Raw genomic sequence first — 11,827 nt, 5'->3', positions numbered from 1 at the left:
ACACTCCATGACGGAATTTCATCTAAGGCAGTGTACTATGCTTCACGAGTTATAAGGAGCACTTTTTTTAAAAAAAAACTTTGATGACTGGTGATAATCCAGAAACCATGTTCTAAATTTGTCCCAGGGTACATGTTATAGGCTGAATTTCCATTTGCTGTGAAGAGACACTAGACAATTTTATGCAGAAAAAGAGGAAGAAGGGTTTGGCCAGAAAATGGGAAGCCAGTAGGTACTGAGCAGTTGTGGAGGATACCCTTACAGGAGTTAATATTGCTTTAACTATAACAAGGTAAATAAGACAAAGCGTGAGCAAGATAAGTGTGAACAAAGGTCATATAGATTTGCTTATATGTAAAATAAATGAATTGATTCAAATCCCTAATAGCTCATTCCTAGTGTCAATCAATTGGGGAAGAATTTTGTGTTGATCAGAACAATGAATTTACTCTTTGGATCCTGATGCAAAAGGTCAAAATGTGTGGAAGGTCACTCCTCTTTTGTCTGCTATGATCTCTATCAGAGTTGAGTTAGTCTGTTGTTTTGTTGGTGTTTTTGTTTTGTTTTGTTTTGAGACAGGGTCTGGTCCAGAAATGGGAGCAGGGAGTTAAATGAAGCAGTTGCTACTTACAAAGCTTACAGTTTAAATCTTGAAGAATTATCACCTTTTTATATTAATTTGTGATGAAAGCTTGAATCCAACATTTGGGAATATACTTAATTGGATGGAGTATTTTGGAGTTTGTGAACTTTGAATTAGATATTCCTGATTTACTGAAACTAATTTGTCACATAGCTTAATTTCATGTTTTAATGTTTTATTTGCTGTCCTCAAGATATCTGAGCTCATAAAGGATCTAAGTAGTATAAATTAAAGCACATGTTAAATGGCTGTAGTTTTTAACAGTATACCTAAGTTTTTTCTTTGACCAAACTTGAACTCATCTAATTAGCTCACTTTGAGAAACCATTTGGTAATATTAAAAGTCCTCTATAAAGATTTGAGCAATCTTAAATTCTATTTGTTACTAGCAATTCTACTCCTACCCTAAAGTGTAATAAAACTACCAAGCATTGTATGTATAATTGGTTATGTAGGTGAAATGCTAATACACAACTTGAAATACGTATAAGCAAAACCCAGTGCTCTTAGTAAGACGAGGGCTTTGTTATAGCACCTTCAAAGCAGTTTCATAACATTCTTGTTCTTACCACTTTTTCCTTTGGAAACAGGTTCTCACTCTGTTGCCCAGGCTAGAGTGCAGTGGCATCATCATAGCTCACTGCAACCTTCAACTCCTGGACTCAAGCGACCCTTCTGCCTCAGCCTCCCCGGTAGCTCGGACTACAGGTGCATGCTACCATGTCTGGCTAATTTTTCTATTTTGAGTAGAGACAGGGGTCTCACTTTTGCTCAGACTGGTCTTTAACTTCTGGCCTCAAGCAATCCTCCCACCTCAGCCTCCCAGAGTGCTAGGATTACATGAAATGAGCCACACTGATTCTTGATAAACAATTTTTACCCAAGAAATCAAGTGTTTTAAATTTTGGAGAATTGAAAGTGTTGAATTCCTGCCCCAGTAACAGACTGTTCCCTGACTTCACATTCCTCGATGTTCTACCAAGTTAACTACACCTACATTTAAAAATTTGACTCAAGCCCTTTTTTCCATATGGATGTTACTTGGCTGTATCATAAACTAGGACTAAGTTCCTGTTCAGCCTTGCAAAGGAGGTCCAATTCAGGACCCTCTGCAATAGAAAATATTTCCTGAAAAATTTCCATAGTCTTACTGTTCCTACTTGTGACTGCAATATCTAACTTTCCATAAATATTCGGATCACTTGGCTAGAAAAGCATCAATCTGAGAGATAGATTAGTGCCTCCCCACCACCAAAAACCCATCAACTTTTAGGCCCACTCTCTATTTTTTATATTCTGAATGATTGTAAAGTACAGTGATTTCTAACCCTCATTTAGGAAAATAATCCCTTCAGAAACAAGTAAAACATACCCTTACCAACTACCCTGCCTCGGTAGCCAATAAACCTCAGCATTTTCTCCAAGCAGTATGATAGCCAGTCCCCGAGAAGGTACAATGATCCCCACCTTCCCAGTATTCATATCCTTGTGTAGTCCTCTCCCACATCGTACCACGCTGGTCCAATGGTTGCTCTGTGTGACCAACAGAATATGGCAGAAGTAATGTCATCTGAGGCTAAGTCAAAAAAAAAAAAAAAAAAGGTATGGCTTTTGCTCACACTCTTGGATCACCCGCTCTGGGGGAAGCCAGGTGCCAACTGTCAGTCAGGCAGCCCTATGAGGATACCCACATAGTGAGGAACTGAGGTCCAACAGCTTAGTCATAACTAAGATACACTGGGCAAAAATCGCCCATTGTTTGTTGAATGGGAAAAGCAAAACTCTAATTTCAACAGTTTTGAACAGAGATATTAAGTATTGAGTGAATTTTGTTAAAGACAAAATTTTAAATTCATGTTTGTCTAATAATTAGGAAAAAACTTAAAAACCAATTCCCAACTCACTCAACTACTAAATTCCATCCTCACTACAAAAAAAAAAGAATATTGAACATATCTTATCTGCAGCCAATACACATCAGTAATCAGTTCATGGCCTAAAGTGTCAAGTATTTTTAACAATTACATTCAAAATACAGCAGCAGGACAATTCCTTAGATCTTATTCTCTCTCTCATTGGGAATAGACTGCAGATATTGGGCAGTGTATCCATCAAGTTCCAAAAGGTCTGAATTAGGATGCTTTGATTACATCTGGACTGTTTTAATGAGTTTTAAATTAGATCTTAAAGAAATGTGAAAGTAAATAAAAGCAGTATGGGCAACAGTACACAATGTCTACATACAGTCACTGACTGCAGAATTCAACACAAAGCAAGAGTTTTCTTTGACATTTATAGACATCACAGATCACTACCAGAACATCACATAAATTTATTTCAGATGTAACAGCAATGTTAAAATTGACAAGTTTAATTCTTAACTGCACCAAGTAAACTCAGCCATTTAAGTATTTTTAAAGTTATTCCCTCCAAAAAACTGAGGGAGCTTTTCTTTTCCACCACCACACACCATGGTTTCCCAATAGTTCTCTTTTTGGAGGACTTTCAATTGATGAATAAACTGCTTTGGAGATACTGCAGAACTTCATTCCCCAAATGAAAACTAATCTGGACAAACTATATATTGCATAGATTTCTCTACAGATTCTTTTCTTTAGAACCTAAATGCAATTACCATACAGTATAATTTTAACCTATTTGCCCCACAATAAATCTATTTGTACTGAAAAATATGATGGAAATATCCTGTGATCTTCCAGTTAATAGAACTGTTTTACCTCAAAGACACTTTTATCAAAATAACCAACTACAGATGGGACATTACTTCAGTCTTTACTGACTCACAGGCGTATGAACTAGTGCCCAGCTTCTACCTCTTCCAAATCTTCCTCCTCCTAAGTGGATGGAATCATTTAATACAAGTTTGATGTAGGACAATCGACCCTTTACAAACATTTACAATTTATATTAAGTCATTGACTAGTGTGGAAAACAAAACTCTATAATCATAGGGAGCCTACACACTCAATTCAAAATTTAATATTTTTTCTTCCTTAAATAACATGTATTTAAATTGTCATGAGGCAGCTATTCGGTTTTTAATAACCACACTTAGGGATACATTCATAGGACTGATTAGATAGTCCAGGTGAAATGGTTATAGAAATTGAGGCAGTGTCATCTCAGAAAACTCATTTATATATCAAAATCTATTTTGATATCTTGAAAGTTTACAAAAAGGCTGAATTCTTCAAACTAATTACGCCTTCTGTAACTCAAGCACTATTCTCTTGGCAAGAGCAAGCTGAAGCTTATCTATGAAGGTAAAGGTGCTCAACACTAAACTTTTCTTCTAAGCTTAGATTTGGACTGTTTAAGAAACTGATACCCAAAACACCAGCATGGTCTGTCTACATTTTTACCATTTTAAGATTAGAACCCTATATCAACTATCTTCTTCTTCTGTGTTATTCTTGGCACTCAAGACTGCTTAAGTCTATGTACTTTGTACTTTCACATTCTCAAATAAAAACTTAAGGTTATAAAGTGTGCATAAACATTTTATAAAATAATTCTGTCATTTAACATATTTGGAGATGAGACTTTTACACCAAAATTTTACATAAGAGGATAAATATTATGAATCAAACTTTCTTTTAAAGTCTAATGACAGAAAACTCAAGCCCATGCATTGTTTTAAAGTGTAATTGAGATATTTCTTGGGCCATCAGTACTGGTAATCTAAAAATTTCTAAATATTGGAGATGGGACTACGGGAAGAAAACATGAATATTTCAGATGTTTCCCATCTTACAAAAAGTTAGCAACCTGTCAAAGCTAATCCCTATGTGCCAGAAAATGATCTTGGCATATATCAGTACTGTCAGTATAGGAGGTCACAGTGACATCTGCATTATTAACACTTTATACTTCTACTTTTCCAAGAATAGAAGCAGTATGTTTAACAATTCCCCTTACCCCAAATCCTTAAACTCAATATTGTAGGCACACAGTGTAAACAAATCTGGGATGTTCTCCAACAGATAAGCAATTAGCTACGTTATTCTCAAAAATACTGTCTAGATATGCTTTCCTATAAAACCAAACACTCAGTGGCCACACTTTTAACAGCCTGCATTAGTTGACATTTAATGCATTTATTGTGCCACAAGTCCATCTAAGCTTCCTTGCAGGTATTTTTTAATATGTCCAAGAGAAAACAACTGTTTTAGGTTTATTTAGGGGTAGTGACCTATAAGGACATCAACTCCATTTTTAAGGTTAGACTAACTATTGTTGGGTTTACTGAAGAAAAATGACAGTAGAAAAAAAATTAAATCACAAAAAACTTCTTTATGTCAGTTAAAGGCCATATCTCTAGCTGGGATATTAAAAAAAATTAATCTCACCAGCCCACACTTTCTAAAAGTTAATGCCACTAGTAACAATCAACAGCAGGAAAAATAAACCTGCTAACAACCAGCCCACTCATTAGCAAAAAAGTAGTTTAACTCAAATACTTAGACCAAAGTATAACACTACCTACCCAAACTGCCCCACCCACCAGCAAGAAGAGAAGAAATAATTGCTTAAAAAAAAAATCAAAATAAGCTTAGTATTTCTTACAAGGATAACAATGGTCCAACTTCTGAGAGAGTGCTCAGAAGGACTAAAGGTGGAGTGAAGGCAATGTCTAGGGATTTGTATCCCACAAAAATCTTAAAAAATCCAAAGTACCACAAACACACAAAACTTGTCTATTAATTAGAGAACAAGATATTGCTGCTGCTTCTTTTTGCCTTTTGAAATATACAATATTTTGTAGGCTCTGCCCTTCAATGTGAAAGCAGGACATCAAAAAAAAAAAAAAGCTAAAAAATTTGAAATTATTTGACAACCAACTTTTTGGGACCATATATCTTAACCATCAAATCAAACAGCTCTACCTTCTCCTTCCTTCAATCGAACCACCTCACAAAAATAAGAGAACTAAAACAATCCAAGCATGATTATTTTTTAAAGTCCTTGAATGTTTTAAACTTTTGGAGAAAAAGAAAAGAAAAGAAGGAAAAACAAGAACTAGGAGAATAAAAAGCTTTAAAAGAAAGATGGGGGAAAAAAATCAATGGGCCTCTCTTTTATTTGGCGACAAGCAAGTGCAAGAAAGTTCATTTGTTATTTGTTCAGTTGTCTGTCTTTTGTACGTCTGCATTCTGACCAGAAGGGACTTTGAGGTTTTTCTGCAGCACATGAGCATCTGCAGGCTCTATCCTCTTATAGTAGTTCTTCTTTGTCTCAATAATCTCAAAGCCAAACTTCCTGTAGAAGTCAATTGCTGACTCATTGCTGATCTGGACATGCCTGAGATATAAAAGTATCAGAAAAAAAATTAAAATTAAGGTTTCATCATCTTTTAAGTGTTCTCTACACATAGTTCCAAATTAGTTGGAACTAGAATATTGCAGACATTTGTTATATTCTCTTCACAATTACCAATAATCAACAAAGATCAGGTACTTGTTTCCTGAAAACCTTTTCATGACAATTTTAACACTTCTAACCTAATTCTTACATTTGCAAGACAGCTGCTAAGAATAGGAAGCTCAGTAACAGTGTTTATTCTCAAAGGAAACAAAGGACAAAGTACTCTACCTATCATATTTTTGATTGTAAGGGAAGAAAAGACTCCTGTAAATAAAAATAATGGATAAATAACCACAGAAATGACTCAAAGGCCATATAAACATACAGAAAAAAATGATGAAAAATAAAAAACTAGAGTTTCAAAACCTGAACATATCCTTCTCTTGATTGATGAAAAACAAGGTATATTTTGAAAATAAAAAATTTGAGCTTTCTCAATTACTCCCCAAAATAACACTGCACAATTTAATCTCTCCCACTGCCAAAATGAATTATCAAATAATATGGCTGTGATCTTAGTTGTGGCTCTTAATCTACAGCCTCTTGAGATTCAAGTATAATCTCGCCTAGGTAATCTCTGATTTTAATTATTATACTCTACTGCAAATGAGCATGTCATTGATAGCCTCAAACAAAATACACAAAGTACAAACAGCATGGCATAAGAAAATTAATATTAATGGTATTAATGGTCTTGAATTCTGAAGACCTGGGTTTTGATCCTGGTTTCATCCCTATGACTTTAGAGCTCCCATCCCAACATAATAAAGCTGTGTGTTTTATCTCAGCTTCCTTATCTATTATTAAAACAAACAAAACAAACTACCTATACTTTATAACAACTACTTCCATGGTGTTTCCAAAGACACGGTGAAATAAATGACCAGATTTTAAAGTTTCCAGTAAAGATTTCTACTGTTAATTAAACTCTTTAGATAAGAACATTAAATATCATTTTACTTACAGATAGATGTTGTCAAAAGTGCCATCTTTTTCACAGATGTTTAAGACATGATTTAACATTTTAGTTCCTATTAATAAGATAAACAAATAAGGAATTTCATAAATTACACGTCTATCCATCTGCTATCTTAGCTACTGTGTCCTAATAGAATTTATAAGGTATACAATAGACATCCTTATTTTCCAAAATTTTGTTCTCTCTCTACAATAACTACATATGTTTAAAACTGTTATCAGAAAATTAACCTTTTTATACAAGCACTTCTAAGTATAAGAAATACAGAAAAAGCAAAAGGGGATGTGAATAACAAATCTATGTAAGGCTTCCAACTCAATTATGTTAATAAATGAACACTAATTATTTTTCACCTTATTTTATATAGTCAGTAACCCTTTCCCAGTATTCCAAAAAAAGAAAGCAACAGACCTACTAGATTAGATACATTAACAATGTATTTATGCTTTTTTCAAGAAGTAAAACAATTACAAATAATCTTACCTATTCCTAGCCTTCGGTAAGGTGCCAGACATCCTAGCGTCATGATGTAAAGTCTCTTCTGGTTCTGTGAATGATCCACCCTACAGCACACCGCACCTACAGCAATATCATTGAAATAGGCTGCCATGGAAAATATAAAGATATAGCATTCAACAGACAGAATAACACATTTTATTTAATATTCTTCCCTTCTAAAGGACTACACTGTTGCTATCAATATTAAATTTTATCAGCTCCTTTGTGAATATCAAAAATCATACACTGTTTTAGGGAAGTTTAAGCCTCCTCTAGAAGAAAGCTAAATAAGTGAAAATACACAGGCATACCCTAAATAATAAAGAACACTTAGCATTTCCTTTTAAAATTCAAATATTTTATTTTGACTTCTCTGACATTTTTCTTAGAACACAGACCACCTCCATTTCCTCACTTGTAAAATATGGAGACTAAATCAGTTAACTCTTTCTGCTCTAATATTAAAAACAAAGGTTCAAGAACACAAACAAATGAAGAGAGAAAAAAACACACCAAGTTTTGCTAATTCGCCAACCTCCAGCACATCCTTGTAGAACTTGTCATTGTAGCTGACTGGAAAGATGACCTGGTTCAATCTCTTCAACTGTTTAATATTGTGTGGTGTTACATCTCCCAGCTCGATCCGGCTACTGGAACAAACCAAAATGTACTCAATAAAATATAATTAGCTTAACTTGCTAAGATGAACATATCAAAAGGATACCAAGTCTGTTTTACATGACTGATAAACCCAACCCTTTCATAGTGACATTATATTCCTATGAAGATTACCATTTATAAGCAAGTCCCGCCAGCCATTTAATCCAAATTCTATTCATAGTTTTCATACAATTGTACACATTTAGGGACAAATAACAGCATACAACAAATACTAAGGCCAGAATAATATTCTACATTAATTAAATGCCAAAATTTTCCTTGTAGTTTATAATTCAGAAAAATTTAGATCCACCTATTATTACTGATGAAAAAAGACTGATGATACTTAACACTGGCAAGAGGATAGCATAGTCTTACACCCTGCAGATGGGATGTAGATAGATACAATATCTCTTTAGGACAATCTAGCACTATGTATTGAAAGCCTAAAAATTACACCTCCTTTGTCCAAGTGATCCTACATTCAGTGATTTATTCTAAGAAAATAATCCAAGTATGCAATAACTACGTGCATCCTACTCATCGACAACAGTGGTCCAGGAACCACCTGTATCAGTCACAGATGTGGCATTCCAAATTCACAAGCCTGGACACACACCCTTCTCCTGTACTTTCAGAACCAGAATTTCTGGAAACAAAGGAATCTACACATTGAAAAACATCCCAGTTTGAAAACTACCAATCAAGAATGCAACAGTAGCATTTCTAGGAAACCACATGCAACCAAAACAATTGCTCCCATGGGAAAAGAGATTAAAGCTAAAAAGTTTCAGACTCATAATAACAAAGCTGTTACACTGGCAGAGATGTCAACAAAAGGAATTCTTAATAGCTCAAGTCAATTTCACTACTGTAAACTAAATTAGGCTTATCAAATGTGATAAGGCAAACCTGACAGCATTCTACATTTTTTCTATTACTGCCAACACTATCATTAATAGAGAGTTGCCTATTATATACATTATTTGCCTTCTAAAACAAGATGTTTAAGTGGGTGGCAAAAACAGAGAGCACCGCATCAAAATAAAAATCAAGAATTCAAAAATTAAACATTATGATGCCAGAAAACTACGTAGGTCCTACCCACTCAAGTGCTGGTTTCAGATCAGCATTAGAGTCAACAGTAGCAAAATGCAAACAATGCACTCTAGCAATCATTTGCATCATATTCGGTTATGAAAATCTCTTGGAAAAATGATTAAATGATAATGTTAATTACCACACTTTCATAATAACAAAAAAAGAAAAGAATAAATCTAAGTATCCATTAATATGGGACTGGTTAAATAAAGCATGTGACATCCACTTTATTAGCCCCAAAAGATGCAATACATTGTTTTTTTGGGGAAAAAAACCACTTTCCAACTATATTTATAGATTCAAATTTTTTTTCTCTCCGCCTTCCCCTTCACCAAGGATCCAATTTTTGTGGACACAGAAAAATGAAAGGTTATTTTAAAAATGTGTAGAAATTGTGATTTTTAAAACAGTATTCTCTAAAATGTTAAAATTTAGATAATTAAATCAAAACCCTGTTTTTAAAAAACAACAGCAACAATTACAGCTCATTGTAACAGAATGACCCAAGAAAATGAAAAATGGAAGAAATTTCCAAAGTTGATATATCTGGATAGAGGAAAATATGATGTACTATTTTATTTTATGCTATAATTCTCTAAACTGTATTACTCTGTAATGTCCAGTTTGGAGAAAATGCTCCTTGCTAAAGAGTCAGCAGCAAACACTGAGAGGAAAGTTTACCTCCTATTTAAGTACTCTGTACCAAGAACACAAAAGATAGTGCAAAGCGCCCATCCTGTCATATTTGGCAGTTTTGAAAGGCTTAACTCATTTGGAACTTCAGCTTTCCTGTCTCAATTATTTAATTTTTATGACATTGTTTTGTATTATTTATTATGACTAATCAATCATCCTTGCATATCTTGTATGTTTTCTTAAAATCTGAACAGTTTCCTAGCAGCCACACACATTAAAGATACAAAATGTTAGTTAAAAAAAAGACTTTCTTGTTATAGTCCCTTCCAATTTCTAGCCACTTGAGTAAATATGGCCTTCCCTCAAGCATTGACAACAATAATGAATTCTGTGTGAGATTTACGTCATCTTTAGGTAGGTTACATCTCATTCACAGAACTCCCCCTCTTCATTAAAGCACATCCTGGTTTTTCTTCTTTAAGGATGAAGTAAATGACATTTTGCCCAAAACCTTTTTCTGACTAAAACATAGTAGGTTTACTTCCCCACTGTCTACTACATTTTTTAAAAAAAATCTGCAGATAGTGTTATCCTGTAAAATACAGGATCCTTTAAAATCCTGAAATAGAGATCACGTCTCACCCACACTGCTCTTTAACTTTACCACAGTGACAAAAATTGGGTGCAATAATTTATTTTACTTCTAGTATAATTTACATTGATTATATTTAGAGCATATCATTTAAAAATTACTCCATCCCACTTTTTAAAAAAAATCTTAGTCTGTTTTTTAAAAAATACATTATGAAGTATAACTGTAAACAATAATACAGAGTAATTTAAGAACCCAGGAAGTGAAGCTTCTAAATTATAAGTGAAAAAATTTGAGATTTTTTAAATTTTAAGAGTGATTTCTGGATAATTACTGGGCTTCAAGCATATTTACAATTTTTGAAAGGTTAATAACCAGGTATCTCTTGACCTCATACAGGAAGAAAAAAGGTGATTATAGTGCACTGTGTTAGACTGAGTCTAACAAATTAACTACTAAAAAATGTTCCCATTAGGATGGGCGGATCAAGCCTAAATAGACAAAACAATATTGAATCATTAGAAAATAGGCGGCTTAATCTTTCCCCACCTAACTAAAAAGAAACACATCTTGATTTTTTAAAAAAAGTACATCAAAGAAATGGCTTAAGAAGTAAAAATAGCCTGTAAAAACAACCAGAAATAACTTTGTTGATATACTCTTCCAATATTTTTTCTATGCACATATATACGTGTTTTAAATAGATCTGGGATAATATAAATAGCTTGGTAGCTGTTTGAGAAATTAATCAAGTTGATTCTTGCTAGACTGTGAGAACTTGCTAGAAATAATTTCAAAGTATCCATTAAATGTAACTTTGTCAGCAAAAATTCAGGTTCAAATATAGTTTAACTCTAATCAACATGATATGAAATGGAATACTTCTTTAATCCTGATCACTTAGCTCCAAATTATTTTAAGATGGGGATATTCTAAATATATCATAGTAATATCATCTTGTAAATATAGTTTAGCAAACATGTAGTATTAAAGGCATAAGCACAGGGATATGTAGAATTGTCAAGAACATGAGAACATGACTTGATTGTAAACAACCAAAAAGTTTTTAGAAGTTAAAAGAACTAAAAAATTAAGTTAAAAAAGGTCCAAAGCTTGTACTAGAGAATTAATCTAAGAATAGAGCTTGGGTGAGCATGGTGGCTCACATCTGTAATCCTAGCACACTGGGAGGCCAAGGCTGGAGGTTTGCCTGAGCTCAGGAGTTTGAGACCAGCCTGAACAAGAGCGAGACCCCGTCTCTACTACAGCCAGCCATGGTCGTGTGCACCTGTACACCCAGCTACTCGGGAGGTTGAGGCAAAAGGATCTCTTG

The 11,827-nt window shown here is 33.9% G+C and overlaps 1 protein-coding gene across 4 annotated transcripts in view; it reads right to left on the bottom strand.

Moving 5' to 3' along the window:
* Window positions 1–2,951: 2,951 nt before the first annotated feature.
* The window catches only part of NAA50 (N(alpha)-acetyltransferase 50, NatE catalytic subunit), a 22,814-nt gene continuing 13,938 nt past the window's right edge, over window positions 2,952–11,827 (bottom strand). Inside the window, exons 2-5 of one of the 4 annotated variants that reach the window (XM_012652256.1) lie at window positions 8,019–8,155; window positions 7,491–7,586; window positions 6,993–7,059; window positions 2,952–5,965 (exon numbers count right to left, since the gene is read on the bottom strand). In XM_012652256.1, coding sequence (XP_012507710.1) covers window positions 5,788–5,965; window positions 6,993–7,059; window positions 7,491–7,586; window positions 8,019–8,155 — 478 coding nt within the window. In that variant the 3' untranslated portion in view covers window positions 2,952–5,787. Of the gene's footprint in view, window positions 5,966–6,992; window positions 7,060–7,490; window positions 7,611–8,018; window positions 8,156–11,827 lie in introns of all 4 variants that reach the window. The other 3 variants (XM_012652257.1, XM_012652255.1, XM_012652254.1) reach the window with 3 other exon arrangements.

This window comes from Propithecus coquereli, unplaced genomic scaffold, assembly GCF_000956105.1.
Source record: "Propithecus coquereli isolate 6110/MARCELLA unplaced genomic scaffold, Pcoq_1.0 Scaffold386, whole genome shotgun sequence".
Classification (NCBI taxonomy): Eukaryota; Metazoa; Chordata; class Mammalia; order Primates; family Indriidae; genus Propithecus; species Propithecus coquereli.
Note: the sequence above shows the minus strand (reverse complement) of the source record. Positions and strands in the feature narration are given on the sequence as shown.